Source organism: Falco naumanni, chromosome 3 (assembly GCF_017639655.2).
Source record: "Falco naumanni isolate bFalNau1 chromosome 3, bFalNau1.pat, whole genome shotgun sequence".
Lineage (NCBI taxonomy): Eukaryota > Metazoa > Chordata > Aves > Falconiformes > Falconidae > Falco > Falco naumanni.
Genome location: NC_054056.1, coordinates 70,380,337 through 70,396,303, shown reverse-complemented (window position 1 = coordinate 70,396,303; position 15,967 = coordinate 70,380,337). Strand labels below are relative to the sequence as shown.

Here is a 15,967-nt window from a genome sequence, read left to right as displayed (position 1 = left end):
GCACTTGTGCAATAAGTTCTGCTTTTGAAGAATTGGCATCTTTAAAAGGAAAAGGAAGTATTTCTCCAAAATTTCTCTGTGCGTTCATACCCCCAGGTTCCTCAGGGAGCTACAATGTGCATCATTTGGTTGGCTTGATTAAGTCCACTGGGATTTTAACGTTATGTTTGAACGATGAGTAGTGGTTGATATCCATTAATCGTTAAACTAAAGCTGGGAGTCATGTGGATTTGTTATGGCTTGCTGAAGTAAAGGAAAAGAGACAAACATCATCTTTTTCTCATTCTGACAATAACCTGAGAGACCACAAACATGAAGTTTAGAAAACCAGTAAAGCTATGAAAAGTCAGACCCAGAGGGGTTCTGTGTAAGCTAAGCTTATGCTGCAGACTGCACACAAGACTTCGGGTGGCAGATGAGCACTGACTGTTTGGTGTTGGTGATGTTTAATTTATTTTTTTACATATATAGCTTAACTCTATGCTTACTCAGATTCTTGTGGGATAACTGATTTACCTTCTCAAAAGACCCAAGCTAAAGGTTATTTTTCTAAATTTACACAGTTCTGCTTCTTACATACTCATGCTTACTGTCCTGATACGTCATCCAGAGAAAGAAAGAGCAAGCAACTCTTGCAGACACATGAAATTATGCAAACCAGGTAATAAGGGTTACTTTCATGACAGTATAATTAATTTTTAATTTTTCCATAAGGACTAAACCATCATGTCCTAACAGATGGCTGTGAAAACAGAAGGCATTCAGCATCAATTCTCCTCTTTACAGCAGTGTGCAACCATATTATCCGCCCTGGAAAAATAATGGATTATGGTTTCACTTGTTGGCATAACACAATCTGCAACGCAGTTCCGAAATGTGAATTAACCCCTGAGACAACGGCTTTAATGAATGAACCAAGCCACTGCAGCTTTTTGATTCTTACTTGCTATTTAATGTCTTTGATATATATTTGTGTGTAGGTGGATGTCATAAAATAACCGGTAGCAGCACGTCAAATTTGGTCTATGAACGCCACAAATGACTAGCCACAAAGCTGTGTAAATTAAATTTCAATGGATGAGATAAATTTAGTTCTGAAATGTACCTGTTCTATGTGATCATTAAGCGCAGAGGTATGCACAGCAGCATTAACCTTGACTGCCAAGACTTTTATGTCTCAGAGTTCTGATTTGCCGTAATTCACTTTTGTTTTACTTCAGCAACTTCATGGACAATGATACAGTGAAATTCATACAAGCTTTAAAATATTATGAATATGTGTGCAAAATCTGAGACCCTCAAGAGAATGATTCGGGCAACCTTTTGAAAGAAAACAAACATTTTGCATACAAAGATCCTGCTGATGATCCTTCTTTTCTAAAGTAGTTAAATGACATTTTTAACACTGCTTCTCCATTAGTGATCGTTTCTTTAAAGATTTTAATTTTTAGCAATAATTGGTCAGCAGAATTACCTTAATTCATATGCACAGTGAATATCTAGTATTATCACCTGTACAACAGGATTTCTTTTTCAGGCTTCAGTTGATCTGTGTAATATTCTATGGTCTAAGGAAGATTAATAAAAAAAGGATCTCAAAACTGCAGGCAAAGGATGAAAAATATGATAGCCTGGGAACAAAGGAGTGACACTGGAGGATCTTTGCTACTTCTCAAGCTTTAGATGTGTCAAATCAGCCTGTTTTGCAGTAGGCACCCTGCAATGGGTGATACGGATGTCCCCTGGTGGTCTTAATGTTACCACTGCTTAGAAAAGTCTCAGAAATGTCAGTCCTTAGTGAAATTTTAGCAATAGGTATCAGTGTGGTCTTCACGACATACTCTTTACTCTCCAAACATTCACTTAATAAATAATTTACTATCAAAAATGCTTACAAATTAAAGGGTATGTTTCTAAACCTCAGGACTGTAAGAACAAATGCCCTAACAGCAACTCACCAAATGTATTCTGAGGATTGTCTACCCGTGACCCTTTCAAAACTGGCTTGGTTTTAAGGCACTTTAAACTGAGACACATCACCTGAGCTCTCTGCTACTGTTAACTTGCCATTTACTTTAGAATCACCAAGATTTTACCATCAAAATGTTAACACTCAGGTAGGGGGGTATAATCATAAAAAATGACTCTGTTCAAGGGAGCCAAGTATCTACACATTTCCTCTGTAATCAGTAGGTCTCTGTTTTTCCTCTTTCAAGGCAAAAATAGTCCAGCCTTCCTAGCTGGAGTTAAGCTGTTGAGCACACCCCCTTAATAAACATTTTTAAAAATACCATAGAATAGCACGGCACTTTTATAGTACAGAAATATGACTCACCACAGTACTACACAGTATAACATAAAAAAATTGGAAAATAACTTTCTGTGGAACAAAAATAACCTCCTACATATAAAATATTTCATCTTATTTTCTTCTGCACCTGAAAAGAAAAAGACTGAAATATGTGGAATTAATCTTCAAAACCAGGTAAAGTCTCTAACTTATACAAATAAAAAGGAGAACTATTTGCAGTTAAAAGTTCTTTTTTTCGAATCAGACACTAAAAATGAACTAAATTGAATATCAACTGTTGGTTTTACATGCTAAAACATGCTTTATGTTTAAACTAACCAAAACATCTGGCTAAGGGATACTTTTTCTACCCATACAGTTACTATAAATAATGAATTCAGTATTTCTTTTGTTTCGTAATTTGCCCTGGAGTACTGAATTCTAAAAAATCCTCAAGTAGGTTATTAGCCTGCGGGGGACGGAAAGAAAAACTTGTACTTCTAGTTGCGGTATCAAATAACTGCAGATGAAAACCAAAGATAAGCAGTGAAAATTAACCAAATTAATTACATTACCCCACCGTCCCCACCCTAAATACTAGCTACACTTAAACCAGGAAAAAGGTATACTGGGCTATACTGGATTTATCATTAGCTACTATAAATTGGCCTGACTCAATACCTAAAAAACCCCTCCCTTGTTTTGAAACGCTACTATAAACCTCTGAAAATACTTTTATGCATTATGCTCACAAAGTGTTTCTGCAGATTTTTCTCGCAGATGAAGGTCCAGCTACCATCAATCCTCTTCTCATCTTTGGCTGCCAGTAGCACTTGTAATAGGTGATGGCACATATGGGTATGTACACATGGTATTTTGCAGGCAGATACAACAGCTAGCCTCTCCTAAATCAGAAGCTACCTGATTATGGTTAATTACATAGAATCATTTAGGTTGCAGAAGACCTTTAAGATCATTAAGTCCAACCGATAACCCAGGACTGCCAAGTCCACCCCTAAACCATGTCTCTAAGCACTGCATCTACACACCCTTTACTCAGGTTACCAAATCTTGTTAAGCTGCAGGGTGAAATAACTTGAAGTCAGCACCATCTTAATACAGCTGTGTGGGTTTTGAGCAGACAATATCCAGCCACTTTGGGGAACAGGCAGAAGGAGTTCACCTTTGCCAGAAGATGCTAACCCAGCCTATATGAGATGCAGCAGCTGAGCATCCTGCAGAGACCTCACCTACCTCTCCTGGAAACTGCCTTCACACAGGAGCTGCGGGATGGCAACACTTCATTTGTACTGTTTTATCAAAATATAACCATTCTCTTTCTCTACTAGCAGCCTCATTGCAACAAAGCAGAAACTGGCAATGCAGCATGGTTTTGTGTGTGACTAAGACTGCTGTCCCTCTTGGTTATGTTTCTGTCAAAATCTAATGGGTATCTTGTATAAATAACTGAGGTTGTTTCTTTTGCAGTGATTTAATGTCAGTAATCAGATGTTATGTAATATGCTTTGCATAAGTTACTCAACAATTAAGATCATTATCAGTCACTCTCCATCCCTCAAAAACATTAAACTTGAAGTTTGTTATGGCACATAATTTGTATGTGCTTATTTGGATGTGAATATACTATGACTTGGTAAGGTTGGCTCAAAAAAATATATTCAACCTTGAAAGAACAGGTCGAATTTATTGGATAAAATTTAGAGGATGAAGATGGTAAAGATGAGATTAGGCACTCACAAGGGGATCTAGCTGGTGATCCTCGCTGAAGCTAAACGAACCACAGACATGGCATCCAAAATGCCATGCCTGACAAACCAGCCTAGCAACAAAATTATTCTAAACCATATCCGTTATTTGCTTGCCTTTTGAACAACTGTACCAAATAAGTCACTTGTGGTAGGCAAGGCCACATCTCCTTCTCCCTGTCAAGCCAGACTAAGTGGTAGAGCATGCTCCTGTCCTTAGCCATGGACACAGCCATTACACACAGGCCCCCAACAGCTTGTCTTCGCAGCCACAGCATAGATATTACTCAGCAAGCCTGCTCTCTGGAAATGCTTCTCCAGGAATGAAATTCCCCTTCACAATGTTTTTATTTTGAAGAAATAGTTTTAATTTTCCTCACTAAAAACTGATTTGCCTTTTTTTCCCCCACTGGCACTTTCCAGTGGGCTATAGAGTAGAGAAGTAGATCCAGAACAATGAAGGCAGACTTTTTTTTTTTCACTGGGCATGGCAAATTAGTCCCATTTTCAACCGGAGCTAAACACAGAAGTAAATTTTGTAAGACTGTGGAGAATCATTGTGTTCACTCTCCCAAATGAAGTTGCTTGTTGCCTTCTACATGTAAGGGTAAATGAAGTTTCTCCCAGTCTGGGAAACACTCTGCAATGGCAGTACAAGCAGCCGAAGGGTTCATTACGAGCAAAAGAAACCTCATGAGTGTAGTTTTGTTAGAAACACTGTAGAGTTTTCTGTTTAGCACCATACTTTCTAGGGCCGTATACTACAGCGCTCACCGCCTTGCTGGTACAGGGCTGTAGATTCTTGAGTTTTGTTGCACATGGGGAGGGGAGACAGCGTTTCCCCTCCCCAGGGTGGCCCACTGCAATGCCACCATCCACGAGTGCTGCGTCAGGAGGGGGTTTAGTAGACAAAGTTCTACATTCGCTCAAGCAGAAACAATGAACTACGCTCCAGACAGCCGTTTTAAAAACCTGTCGTTCTTCAGGTTGAATAAGATAAAGGCAAATTTATATACAAGATTCAAACAATGCAGAAATCAGGCAGATTTCAGAACAACGCCTGACATGTAAAAATTGAAATGAATTTTCTTCACTAGGGTAACAAGCAAATTCCTATTATAATTATTTATGTACTATTACCATTTCTTACTTTCACGACAAGGTGAAGCTACAAATTATGTAGCACCTCAAAAATTATTACCTTGAAAACGTGGACTTCCAAGTCACCATTGTATGAAGATTTCCGTACCACCACCAAGCCCTGCCCTGACTAGAGCACGGTATCCCAAATCAATTTGCATAGCCATTCTCAAGCAAGCACTTACTTGCAATACCTTGCTATTTACCATCACTAGAGAAAATAACAGCAATTGCCACAATCCACCAACTTCGGGAGGACATACCCCATGCTGATGCACATTCTCTTTAGCTTACTGCTCATCAAGAGCTACTTCAGCTTGTAGCCAGGAGGAAACAGTGACAGCACGTGACCAACCACCGTCCCTTTCCTGGGTTCCCCAAAGGTGCCAAACCTGCACTAACCGTGCGGGGTTGCTCTGCAGCATGTTGACATACAACCCGATGAGTACATGTTCATCGGCCAGCCTGTCTGCAACATCGAGGCTGTACTGTAACCTGGAACAGGGTCAGGGGAGAGAGGGTGCAGGCCGGACAGACAGAGGGACATAAACAGAGAAAGCAGGAGCAAGTGAGAGCGTGAAATGGGAATTTAGGAACGAACACTAAGTGCTCTTAGAAAAAAAAAACAATCACCAAGTGCAGAAATTATTTTGTTACTACTGTGATTTATATGTTAAATATTTCATGGTTTAGGATGTAGAATCCCACTTGATTACAGAGGCAGCCTCAGAAATCAGTGAGATGCCAGATTGGGCCAGGGACTGGAGCTGCACTGTACCATTTACTTCAAAATACAACAGATTGTGAGGTCGGCAGTATTTGCTTTAATATACTACATATTGCATATATACACTAAATATACATATGTTATACACACTATTAACATACTAAAATCACAAGTTGGATTTGTTTGGAAGTGTCTGATCAAGACCTCACGCATCCAGGTATACATAAATACATTTAAACATGCCCTACTTAGCTCACTGGGTTAATTGGTTATCACAATTTTCTCAGGAAAGATATATGTTTACAGAATACATTAAAAAGGGGAGGAATAGAGGAAAAGGTTTTAGTTTAGCTGTGTTAGTGCAAGCTACGAACATACTCTCTCTCTTTAACTTACCCTTTGCCTTTCAAGAAAGCTGGAGCAGCCCTAGCCAGCAGTTTGCTCTGCTCTACTTCAGTATTCTTGGAAGGAGAGCTAGTTAATAAGACAGGAAAACTAAGAAGTGATGTCTGAAATTCATTACAGAACAGAGTTTGGAGAAACTCATTCAACCACGCTGGACTGAATAAAAATAACAACAGAAGCTTTAAAAATTTTTTTGAAAAATTCAGTAAATGTGAAGTAAACTAGAGTTTTCCCTCCTGTTCTCCAAAAGCAAACTATAAAGACTTCACTACAGAAAAGACAGACAAAATGTGCTTCTCTCACAAATGGAGAACTGAAAGCTTGTGTAGTTTCAAGGTGGAGTCTGCGATAAACATCATCCTAAATGCAGCTTTCAAGCAGGGAAAGCTTCACCATAACAGCTGAATTGCTTTTCTCCACATTTGCCATAAGATGGTTTCAATAATCTGTGGAAATGTGCTTATTTAGATCCAGTGATGGGATACACCAGTTCAATTTTCAGAAGTACTGTTCTGTTGATTAAAAAAAAAAAATATAGTTCATCAAACCCACTTTTTTTCTTCCTAATTACAGTATTTAATGGATGGCGCTAACTGCATCTTTCCCAATGCTAAAATATCAATGTTAATAAGGTAACTGGCTAAAAATGCAGATTGAAATGTTAGGTTTTCTTTCATGCTGCAGTATTTTTTGTTTGTAAAACAACAAAGCAAAATAAAAATATACTTTAACTTCTTCTTTTTAAAATTATTCACCTTTAATTTTTGGTTTGGCTACTGATACTGTAAATGCCTGATCAAAAGACGGGTGTGTGAGCATGCATGCACCTCTGCCTCCAGCTGCTTGCGTGCGGGGGGGTGTGTGTGTATAGGCAGATGATGTTGCACAAATATGACGCATGATAAATCTGTGCAGATGTGGCTTTGACTGACTAGAAATCAAAATCTTTAATGTTAGGACAAAGAAGGAATTCAGTAAGATGAGGTGTGTGCCATTCCCCTCCTTTTAGAAGGTCAAGGTTGGCAGCAGGGTTCTGATAAGGATGATACTGAAGGGTGTCCTAACAACCAAAGCCCTGCTGATATATAATAGATCTGGAAGATAGCTAAAGGAAATGCTGTACTGCACAGCAAGAAAAAATGCTTGCTTCACTTTTCTATGTGAAGCATCAACATGCTACTTATGTCTGTTGTGCTTCCACCGAAGTGATACCCATGCAGGTTAACATGCTCCATGCCATCTAGAAGGGTATGTTTTCCACCCACATTTTCCTCCCAGTTACAGAAGGAAAATGCATTCAAGGGGTACAGGGTGTGCCATTTCCGCCAAAATATACAGTTGTTGGTTCTTAAAGTAAAGATAAGTATGTTGCTGCAGTGGGCGAGCAATGACCCCAGGGCAGATTTTGTGCTTTACCTTCTAACAGTGCAGTGCGATGCCCCCTCTATCAACCCTAAGTTCTCCTCTCCTATGCTCCAGAAGAAAAACAATTAGGGTGGAGTGACCAGCAAGCAAACAACTCATTGAGCAATGGATGTCACATCTATCACTGTTCATTTCCTTCTTGGTGGATTATGCAAACTTCTATCTCCCAACTTCTTTTTATGACTTATGTTTTCTAAGCTTTTCTGATGTTTGGGTGTCTCTTCTGGACACTGTCACGCTAGTCAGTGTATTTGTCCTCATGCTGCTGCCCTACACTGGGTGCAATCCTCCAGGAAGATTTCTCCTCCTCCAGGGAAAGAGCTTTAATATCTTTCCACATGATGTCCCAGGGTCAGATGCAATCTAACAATTGTATTGCTGACTTCAATTAGTTTGTGGTTCGCTGCAACTGCTAGGTCCTCTGTTAAAATATTTCTGTCCATGCAATTATGCTTAATCTTTCATTTGATTATTTGCTTCCTTGCTGCAGCACTTTTCACTTATCATTACTGAGTTCCCTCTAACTGATTTCAGATCATTTGGGCATCAATTACTACCATTGCAACTGATCTATTTTTTAATTTAGAAACTGCTCTCCAAGCACTCCTTCCCATAACTATTTCAACCTTTGTACCATCTACAAGTTGCATACACTCGCTCTATTGCTCCCACTAGGTCATTACAAGAAATAATGCACAGTGTCTGACTTATAGCCTTCAAGAATTCCAGCTTTTCTCCTCCTAGAATGACGGCAAACTTTTGAAAATTTAACTACTGATTTTCAGTGTTGCTTTTATAATGATTTCCCCATGCCCATATTTCCTTTGAGTACCTCTGTATCATCCAGGACTTTGTCAAAAGTCCTTTTAAGGTCAACCTGTATTGTATGTGCTGCTGCTTTTTTACCCACTGGACCAGTTATCCTGTCAATGAAATAAATTAGTTTGGTTTGATATAATTTGTTCTTGACAAACCCGTGCTCGTTATTTCTCATTGGTTTATTATACTCCAGGTGCTTACTAATTCTTTCACCATTTCTTTGGATACCAAGGTTAGGCTGTCTCTTGTATAATCCCTTTGGGCTTTGTCCCTGTTTCTGCCTTCAACATTCCTTCATTTGGAAGAGCTGACATTTGTCCTTCTTATTCTTCCACATCTTCCTACATCCTCCACATATTCCCCAAAATATAGCTAATACTTCAGAGATCATTTTGGCCACAGTGAGTTTCTCTGGGTCTTACCAACTGGAGCATAAATTTTAAATATATTTTCCTGTTAAAATGGAACATTTTGCAAGATGCCAAAGAATGCTTACCCATGCAAATTAACAGACAAAACCTCCAGCTCCAAATAGATGTCTACAAACATGCAGACCTAGCAATACTGTTCTAAATGTTATACCCTCTTTAGTGATTACACTAAACAATCACACATACAAACATTTCTTTTAGCAGGTAGAACACTGCTGATGAAATAAGCAGGATTCTCATATTATTCTGAAAATAACATACAAAGGCAACCTGCAGTTCAAGTCTACCACACTCCTTAGAGATAGAAAAATTGACATCAGCAACCAGTATGTTTTGTTCCAAAACTATTGTCCAGAAATCTGGCCTAACCTCTTGCAGTGCCTAGGTAGAATATCCCATTTTTGTTTTAGCTTTTATGTGGAGTTCAAAAAAGGCACCAGCTACTCTGATTCATTGTTAAGTAAGACTCAGTTTCTCCTTGGCTGTGGGCATTTGATACCATAGTGCATTTTTTTTATCTACCACAGAATTGCAAAGTAATTTCAAGCTCAGCAAAATGTGCTGCATCACTCCATTTATTCCAGTTTATTACTCCTTTAGAAGAACTAAATGCATTAGTGGGGGGAGTGGGGGAGTGGCACTGAGAAAAATGCAAGAAAAAATGTCCTGTTTCATCTTACCCCATGCTAGCCCTATAATTTGATAGCTTAAAGAAGACATTTATTAAGAAAGAGATTGTATCCATTACTATGGTAGCTATGTACTTGAAGGCAGCACTGAGCCAGCAGCTGGGAAACAAGAGAACCCAAATAAGGAAGAAAACATTAGTTCAGGGTACAGACTTATTCCTCTTGACTACACAGAAGTTTCTATAATGCTCAATTTGCCTGTTTTGACATCACATATCCAATTCATGGGGTTTGCAAGGGCATTACCTACTCTGCAGCGATATTCCCTTGTTCTGCTGCCCTCTAGGTAATTGGAGATCACAAAAATAAATGTGAGGTTAAAACCTAAATATTAGTGACAGTGAAAAAATTACAGAACTTTTGGTTTTAATCACAAAGCAGCTGTTATTGCAACAAATGACTGTGATTTGGTATTTGGGAGAAGATCAGAGATTTTTTTGTTTCTTCTTTTCTAATGTGCTTTAAAGTTGCTCTTTAACTGTATGGAGCATATTGTTGATATCAATTTTCACACTATATATTTAGAAGAAAGGTGCTTATAATTGTTATGCCAACCTCCTCGTTAAAGCTCTCTTATGGACTTGGTTGCTCAAACTAAGCAAAGTAAGCAGAGAAATTTTAAGTGGACTTTGATTCTGAAGTGGCTTGAAAAAACTAGAGAAGCACCTCAGGGAAAGCCTGAATCTAACAGCCTTTGAGCTTTGGAATAATTGTGTACCCACCCAAAACTGGTGCTTCAGATGCAATTAAGCTGCAAATAACATATAATGTTCAATCCCCTTTCAGCTGTTCCCTACAATTTGTCATTGTGTTTACTAGTTATCAAAGATATTTCCTCTAATAAAATTCTTCTTCTTCCCAGTTAATTTCCTTTTTTCACTCATGAATCCAGAAATTATGATATTGTGCTGAACTTACGAGATTATATCCATTTCCAGCAGCAAAATGAGTCGGTGTGCTGAATTCAGCATTTGCTGCTACAAGGAGAAACTGGCTGCAAATGCTTATGTCCTTATATGAACACAAGTAGCTGAAATAAATACCATTGGAATGCTACAAATGGCAGCCTGTGCCAATTCTCCTTTGAATAAACATTGTAATTACATAAAAACTTTCTGTGAAGCTATCTGAAACCTCTGGACTAGATTGCAACACAAATTATAGTAACCATAAGTTATCTGCGGTGAAAACACAGCCAGCAGAGCTTTTAGCATTGATTACATTCAGCTAGATATTTTACCCTGAGTTTGTACAATTTGTATTATAATATGAATCACAGAGTATTTAATATAAAATCAGCACAACTGCAAACAGAGCTGTCAAAGTCTGTTTCTCTGATGTACGAGAGGATGAGCTTCCACTACTGAGGCCTGACTTTCCCAGGGCAATAATAATAGTAAAACCTAAAAGAATGAATGAAGATACTGTTATTAGCCTAATACAGATTGAAGAACTTGGCATTTAACAGAAAAGTACCTTGGTCTCAGTACTTGCTTACTGAATTATAGCTAATGTTCGTGGATTAATCAAAAAAAAGAAAGAAGAAAGGTCACTGCACTCCACAGTAAAAAAACTGGGGAACCGTTCTCACTCAATTGCATATTTCTTTTACGCAGAATGAAACAGGCTTTTCCTTTAGTGACCAAAAGATGAGAGGAAATGCTGGGAAAAGGGTGCAGCAACCAGAGGCATCCATCCAAATCCAAGGCTCACTATGTAAATGGGAAGTCTTCATTAGCTTCAGCAGAATTTAGATCTGCCTTTTCTGTGGCCATTTTGCAAAGCAAAGAAAAAGGGTCTGGGGAAGGTTACTGGCAAGCAGAGCCAACTGCAGAACAGTAACCACCAGCAGCAAAAGCTGTGGAAGAGGAAGAGGAGGCTGGCTGTGAGCGTGGGAGATGTTTCCAGGCTCTCACGCAAGCCTCTTTTGTTCCTCAGTCAAGAATGCAACAGGCAAGTCATACGTTGATGATGAAACAATAAAGGTGTAGCTTTTTTGGTTTTCCAAAATGATATTTCCAACTTCCACTAGATACATTAACATTAATCCTACAGGAAAGGGTAAAATGAAAGATTTGTGCTCTGCATAAGCAAGACAGGTTGGCAAAGCCCACAGCCAGCAGGAAGTCTATTCAAAAGACTAATTAGAGCCACAGAAACCCTCTAGCCCACCAGAGCCTTCCTTGAAGAGTATCTTTAGTAGTTTAGCAGAACCGCTAATGATTTAGTGCATGAGCTACAGAACTATGGCGATTAGTGGGTTAGTGCTCTCATACTGACCGTGAATTGTTGTGAAGCTGATTTACATACAGCTTTATAAGAGAATGCTCATCAGCCACAGGACTGGCTGCATTTATACCCCCAAGTAACCTGAATGATTCAAACAAAACCTTGTTAATACTACAAAAAGTATGCAGTGAGCAGCGTGTTCAGAGTGGGTTTGTTACAATAAACATAATTTGTAACCATTTAAAAAGGATACTGACTTGACAGTTTATAGTGTGCTTTTTCATTCAAATAAAAAGATGCAAATTTGATTTATAAGAGATGAAATTCAAAATAATGAGAATAAGCTGTCAAACACTTAAAATCCTGCTAAATCAATGAAACAAAAGTTACAAAACTTTCCATATACAAGCAGTGTTACTGCTTCACATATCAGGGTACTGTTTACTCTAAAAAAGCCAGAACTGACTGCTGCATCATGGAAATGCTCTGCTGTATAAGGATGTCACACTATCCACTTATAAGGAAGCCTGGATACCTATGGGTGGGTGGGTGTTTATTGTCTCCTGCCCTCACGGGATTCTCCATCAAGGAGAAAAGATATTTTAATGCTCAGGAATTGTGTACATTTAATCCTGACAGTTAAAGACACTCATTTGAATTGTTAAAGAACACAAAAGTAAAATAATTGGGATTTTTTCATATGTAAAGATAAACAAGCAGCAGAGTAGATAGTGCTGAGGTTATTACTGCATGTCCCTGGCCTAAACGGCAAAGCATACCTTTGTTGAATGAGCACAGGGACTTCTTGGGGATAAATAGAAGCAATAGCTACACTCTTAAAGAGCGTTGCTCTTAATGACCTATCCCAGAGAGGCCACACATAGATTATCCTGCCTTGCACATAAGACCCCATATATTCCAAGCACAGAAACGAATTTGCATTTGCTGTCTCACTGTCTGTATAGGCAGCAGATCTAGTCTTGGGGGCTGCTTTGGGACTGGCCTTCAAAAAGCATCTCAGTCACACCCAGCAGCTACTTGCACTAAGATAACACTGAGAATGTACATTTTATAGCTCCTGGTAACAAAGTTCATAACTCAAAGTAGTAGTAGACCATCTTTACTGTGACCTCGCAACGCAGTACACTCAGGTTTGGTTTTGGTGTTAAAATATGTAGCCATGCACACCCAGAGATTATTTTTGGTTATTTGGGAATGTGGAAGCACTGACACATACAGCAGGAACCAAGCAATAAAATGCACCTAAGGAAGACATAGTGCTCACCTTCCCCAGTGAAGCTGGAAGTTCTTTTTCTGCTACTTTCTTATCTATGTGCATTGGTAGGTTTATACAGATGGGTGAGACAGCTAGCAAACGCTACACACGTTTGGCAAAATGTACATCGTACATTGTACAATGTACAAAATGGCCAAAATGTACATTGTCAGCTGCAAGCACCTCCTCTTTGGGATTAATGTTTCTGACCACTCTTTTTCTCATGTGCTCACTGAAGGGTCACCATAGTCCAAGACTACTCCTGCTCTCTTGTAGCCTTTAACGACAATCTGAATGGTTTAAAAGGAGTAAGGATATCTTCCCAAATCTTGCAATATGAACACATTTTCTCTGTTCATACTTTGCAGTACAATGCAGGCACTCCCAGTATACCAGTAGGCAACGGCATGTCCCAGTTCCTGTTCCCACAATGCTGCTACAAAATGGCTTCTCACCAACAGCTCCCTTTCGGCCCCGATGGGAGGGTGCCTCGGTTGCATGTGAGCACATTTTAGTGGGACGTAATGGTTCAAATGAGAGCTGATTTTCTGTGCTCTGCTGTGAGGAGCTTGCAGTGCCCCAACCCCAATTCTCCATCCAGGTATCTGGGCATTAGTCCAAAATAACGAAGGCATTTCTCTGCTCATGTCTGTTAATTTTATATTGTGGGTGGTTTGGTTTTTTTTTTTTTGTTTCATGGGGAGGAATTGAAAATTGAAACCTCCACCAGTATCATATAATGGTTTAATATAAATAAGGATAAGAACTCACCTTCTGTTTGCAAAAGGACTTCCTGAGGGAACAGAGTGGGAGAAGAGCGTGTCGTTCATGCTGGTTACAGGTCGAGGGGGCCTAGAAGGCAAAGTATCCAGTTGCATTAATTTTGCACAAAACCTCACTTCATCAGCAACAGTATTTACAGATAATTAAATGGGCTTCTTGTTTAAAGTAACATTACTACTGGCATCTTCGGCTTTAAGTAGCAATAGTTCCAAATTAAAGATGCTGTGTTTTTAAGCAGAAGCTGATAAAGCAAGCTGTTACTTGGGTCTGGAAGGAAATAATGCTTTTGTGTGTTCTGAGGTGAGATTTAAGCAACTTGCTTGATTTCTTTTTCCCCTGCTTCAGTGAAATAACCACTATGCCAATTTTCCTTTCTACAGCCTGTAGTCCAGGGTGCAGTCACTGCTTTCAACCAGCTAGGCTGAGCACCGACAGCAGGTTCTGTGGCAGCACGGAGGTCTGCAAGAGGTAACTGCCAATAAATTACACATCTTTTCATGAGGTTATCCCTGGCACAAAGCTTCATGCTACATAGTGACCACAGTGTACCTACAGCTGTCAGTGTCCCATAAAATATATGCAGAACTAAACTGGTTTAATTGCAAAGCTTTCAGCTGGTATATCAACCCCCCAAATCAAAATTTAAAATAAGTATCCAGTTTAAGAGTACCCATTAATAATGATGGTTTTATTATTACATTCTTTATTTCCTGCTCTTACTGAAGATGAAATGAGAAGGAATATTTCCGCTGCTTTCTTTTATTGTCTGCTCTTAAAAAATATTTTGTGCATAATTTTTCCTTCTGTGTCCATTAAGAACAAATTTCCACTTCTTAATGGACTTCTTATGCAACACTGGGCAAAAGATATAGACATTCTGGAAAAACTAAAAAATAGGTTATTAAAATCACAGGGTATTCAATCAGATATGAGCAGAACCTGAAGCCATATATAATTCAGGCTTCAAATTGCCTGGATTTCAAGTGGGTTAATATCCCCTTTAAGCTCTGTGAAAGATCTGTCTTGCTTCTGAATTCTGCAGATGAGCAAATCAAAATATAGTAGCCATCTGCAAAACAGTCACTGAGCTCTAATTGAGCCAGACAACCAGTCATCCAAACCGTTTGTAAGAAAAGAAGAAAGCCAGTTCTGCACAGAAGTGAACTATTTCTATACATTTTCTTCCTTATTTTGTAACTGTTTGAAAACAAGCATAAATGTGGTCTCTGACAAGTCCGAATGGATTTCTCAGCATGTCAATACTACACCGACTTTAAGAAGTTTAAAACTGGGAATAGAAAGATGTAGGATTTGGCATGTTATTTATTTATATGAAAATATAGTTTTAGCCTAACCCTGCCTCTTCAGACCCATGTAAAAAGCTCCAGTGCTGGTCAGTCATGAATTTGAGAAGCAACACTTTGTGCTCTGTGTACTTATGGGGAAGTGTTTAATATCATTTTTCATGGACTCCTTCATCAGAGCTAGGAAGAGCTTGGATGCGGCCATAATCAGAGCCAATGTGCTGGGAAGGTCACTGTGGTATCAGTCTTGAAATACAGAGGTTTGAAAATAAAACTTCAAGACAATTCTTAGAAACTAATTTTATTTAATGGGTAATCAACCAGTATTTTGCGGCCTGGGAATTGTAAACCAGTAATTGGTGTAGGGGAAATAGTTTGCACCAACGACATGCAACTGCTGCATTTTCCCTTTTCTCAATACAATCACTGGCCAGTGAACACAATTCAAAAACTAACTGGGCCCAGGCTGAGGTTTCTGATAGATGCGTCCAGCCCTGGGCTGTGGAGTTCTAAACAGCAGGGGAGAAGGGAGGAGAGGCTGGTTCTCAACACTGTCCCAGAGAAGGAGGTGGGGGAGTGCTCCCTTTGCAGAGCTTGGGCTCTGCTTTGCCTTGCACCCAGTCCACCTGTGCTGAGTAGGAAGTGGGTATGTGGCACCCATGGACTTCAGCAGATCACCACAC

The 15,967-nt window shown here is 39.2% G+C and overlaps 1 protein-coding gene across 10 annotated transcripts in view; it reads right to left on the bottom strand.

Moving 5' to 3' along the window:
• The window catches only part of DTNA (dystrobrevin alpha), a 233,837-nt gene that overhangs the window by 32,969 nt on the left and 184,901 nt on the right, over positions 1 to 15,967 (bottom strand). For 4 of the 10 annotated variants that reach the window (XM_040586902.1, XM_040586905.1, XM_040586903.1 and 1 more), the window contains 2 exons: positions 13,969 to 14,049; positions 5,599 to 5,691 (listed from right to left, as the gene is read on the bottom strand). In XM_040586902.1, coding sequence (XP_040442836.1) covers positions 5,599 to 5,691; positions 13,969 to 14,049 — 174 coding nt within the window. Of the gene's footprint in view, positions 1 to 5,598; positions 5,692 to 6,319; positions 6,398 to 11,972; positions 12,063 to 13,968; positions 14,050 to 15,967 lie in introns of all 10 variants that reach the window. The other 6 variants (XM_040586906.1, XM_040586901.1, XM_040586910.1 and 3 more) reach the window with 3 other exon arrangements.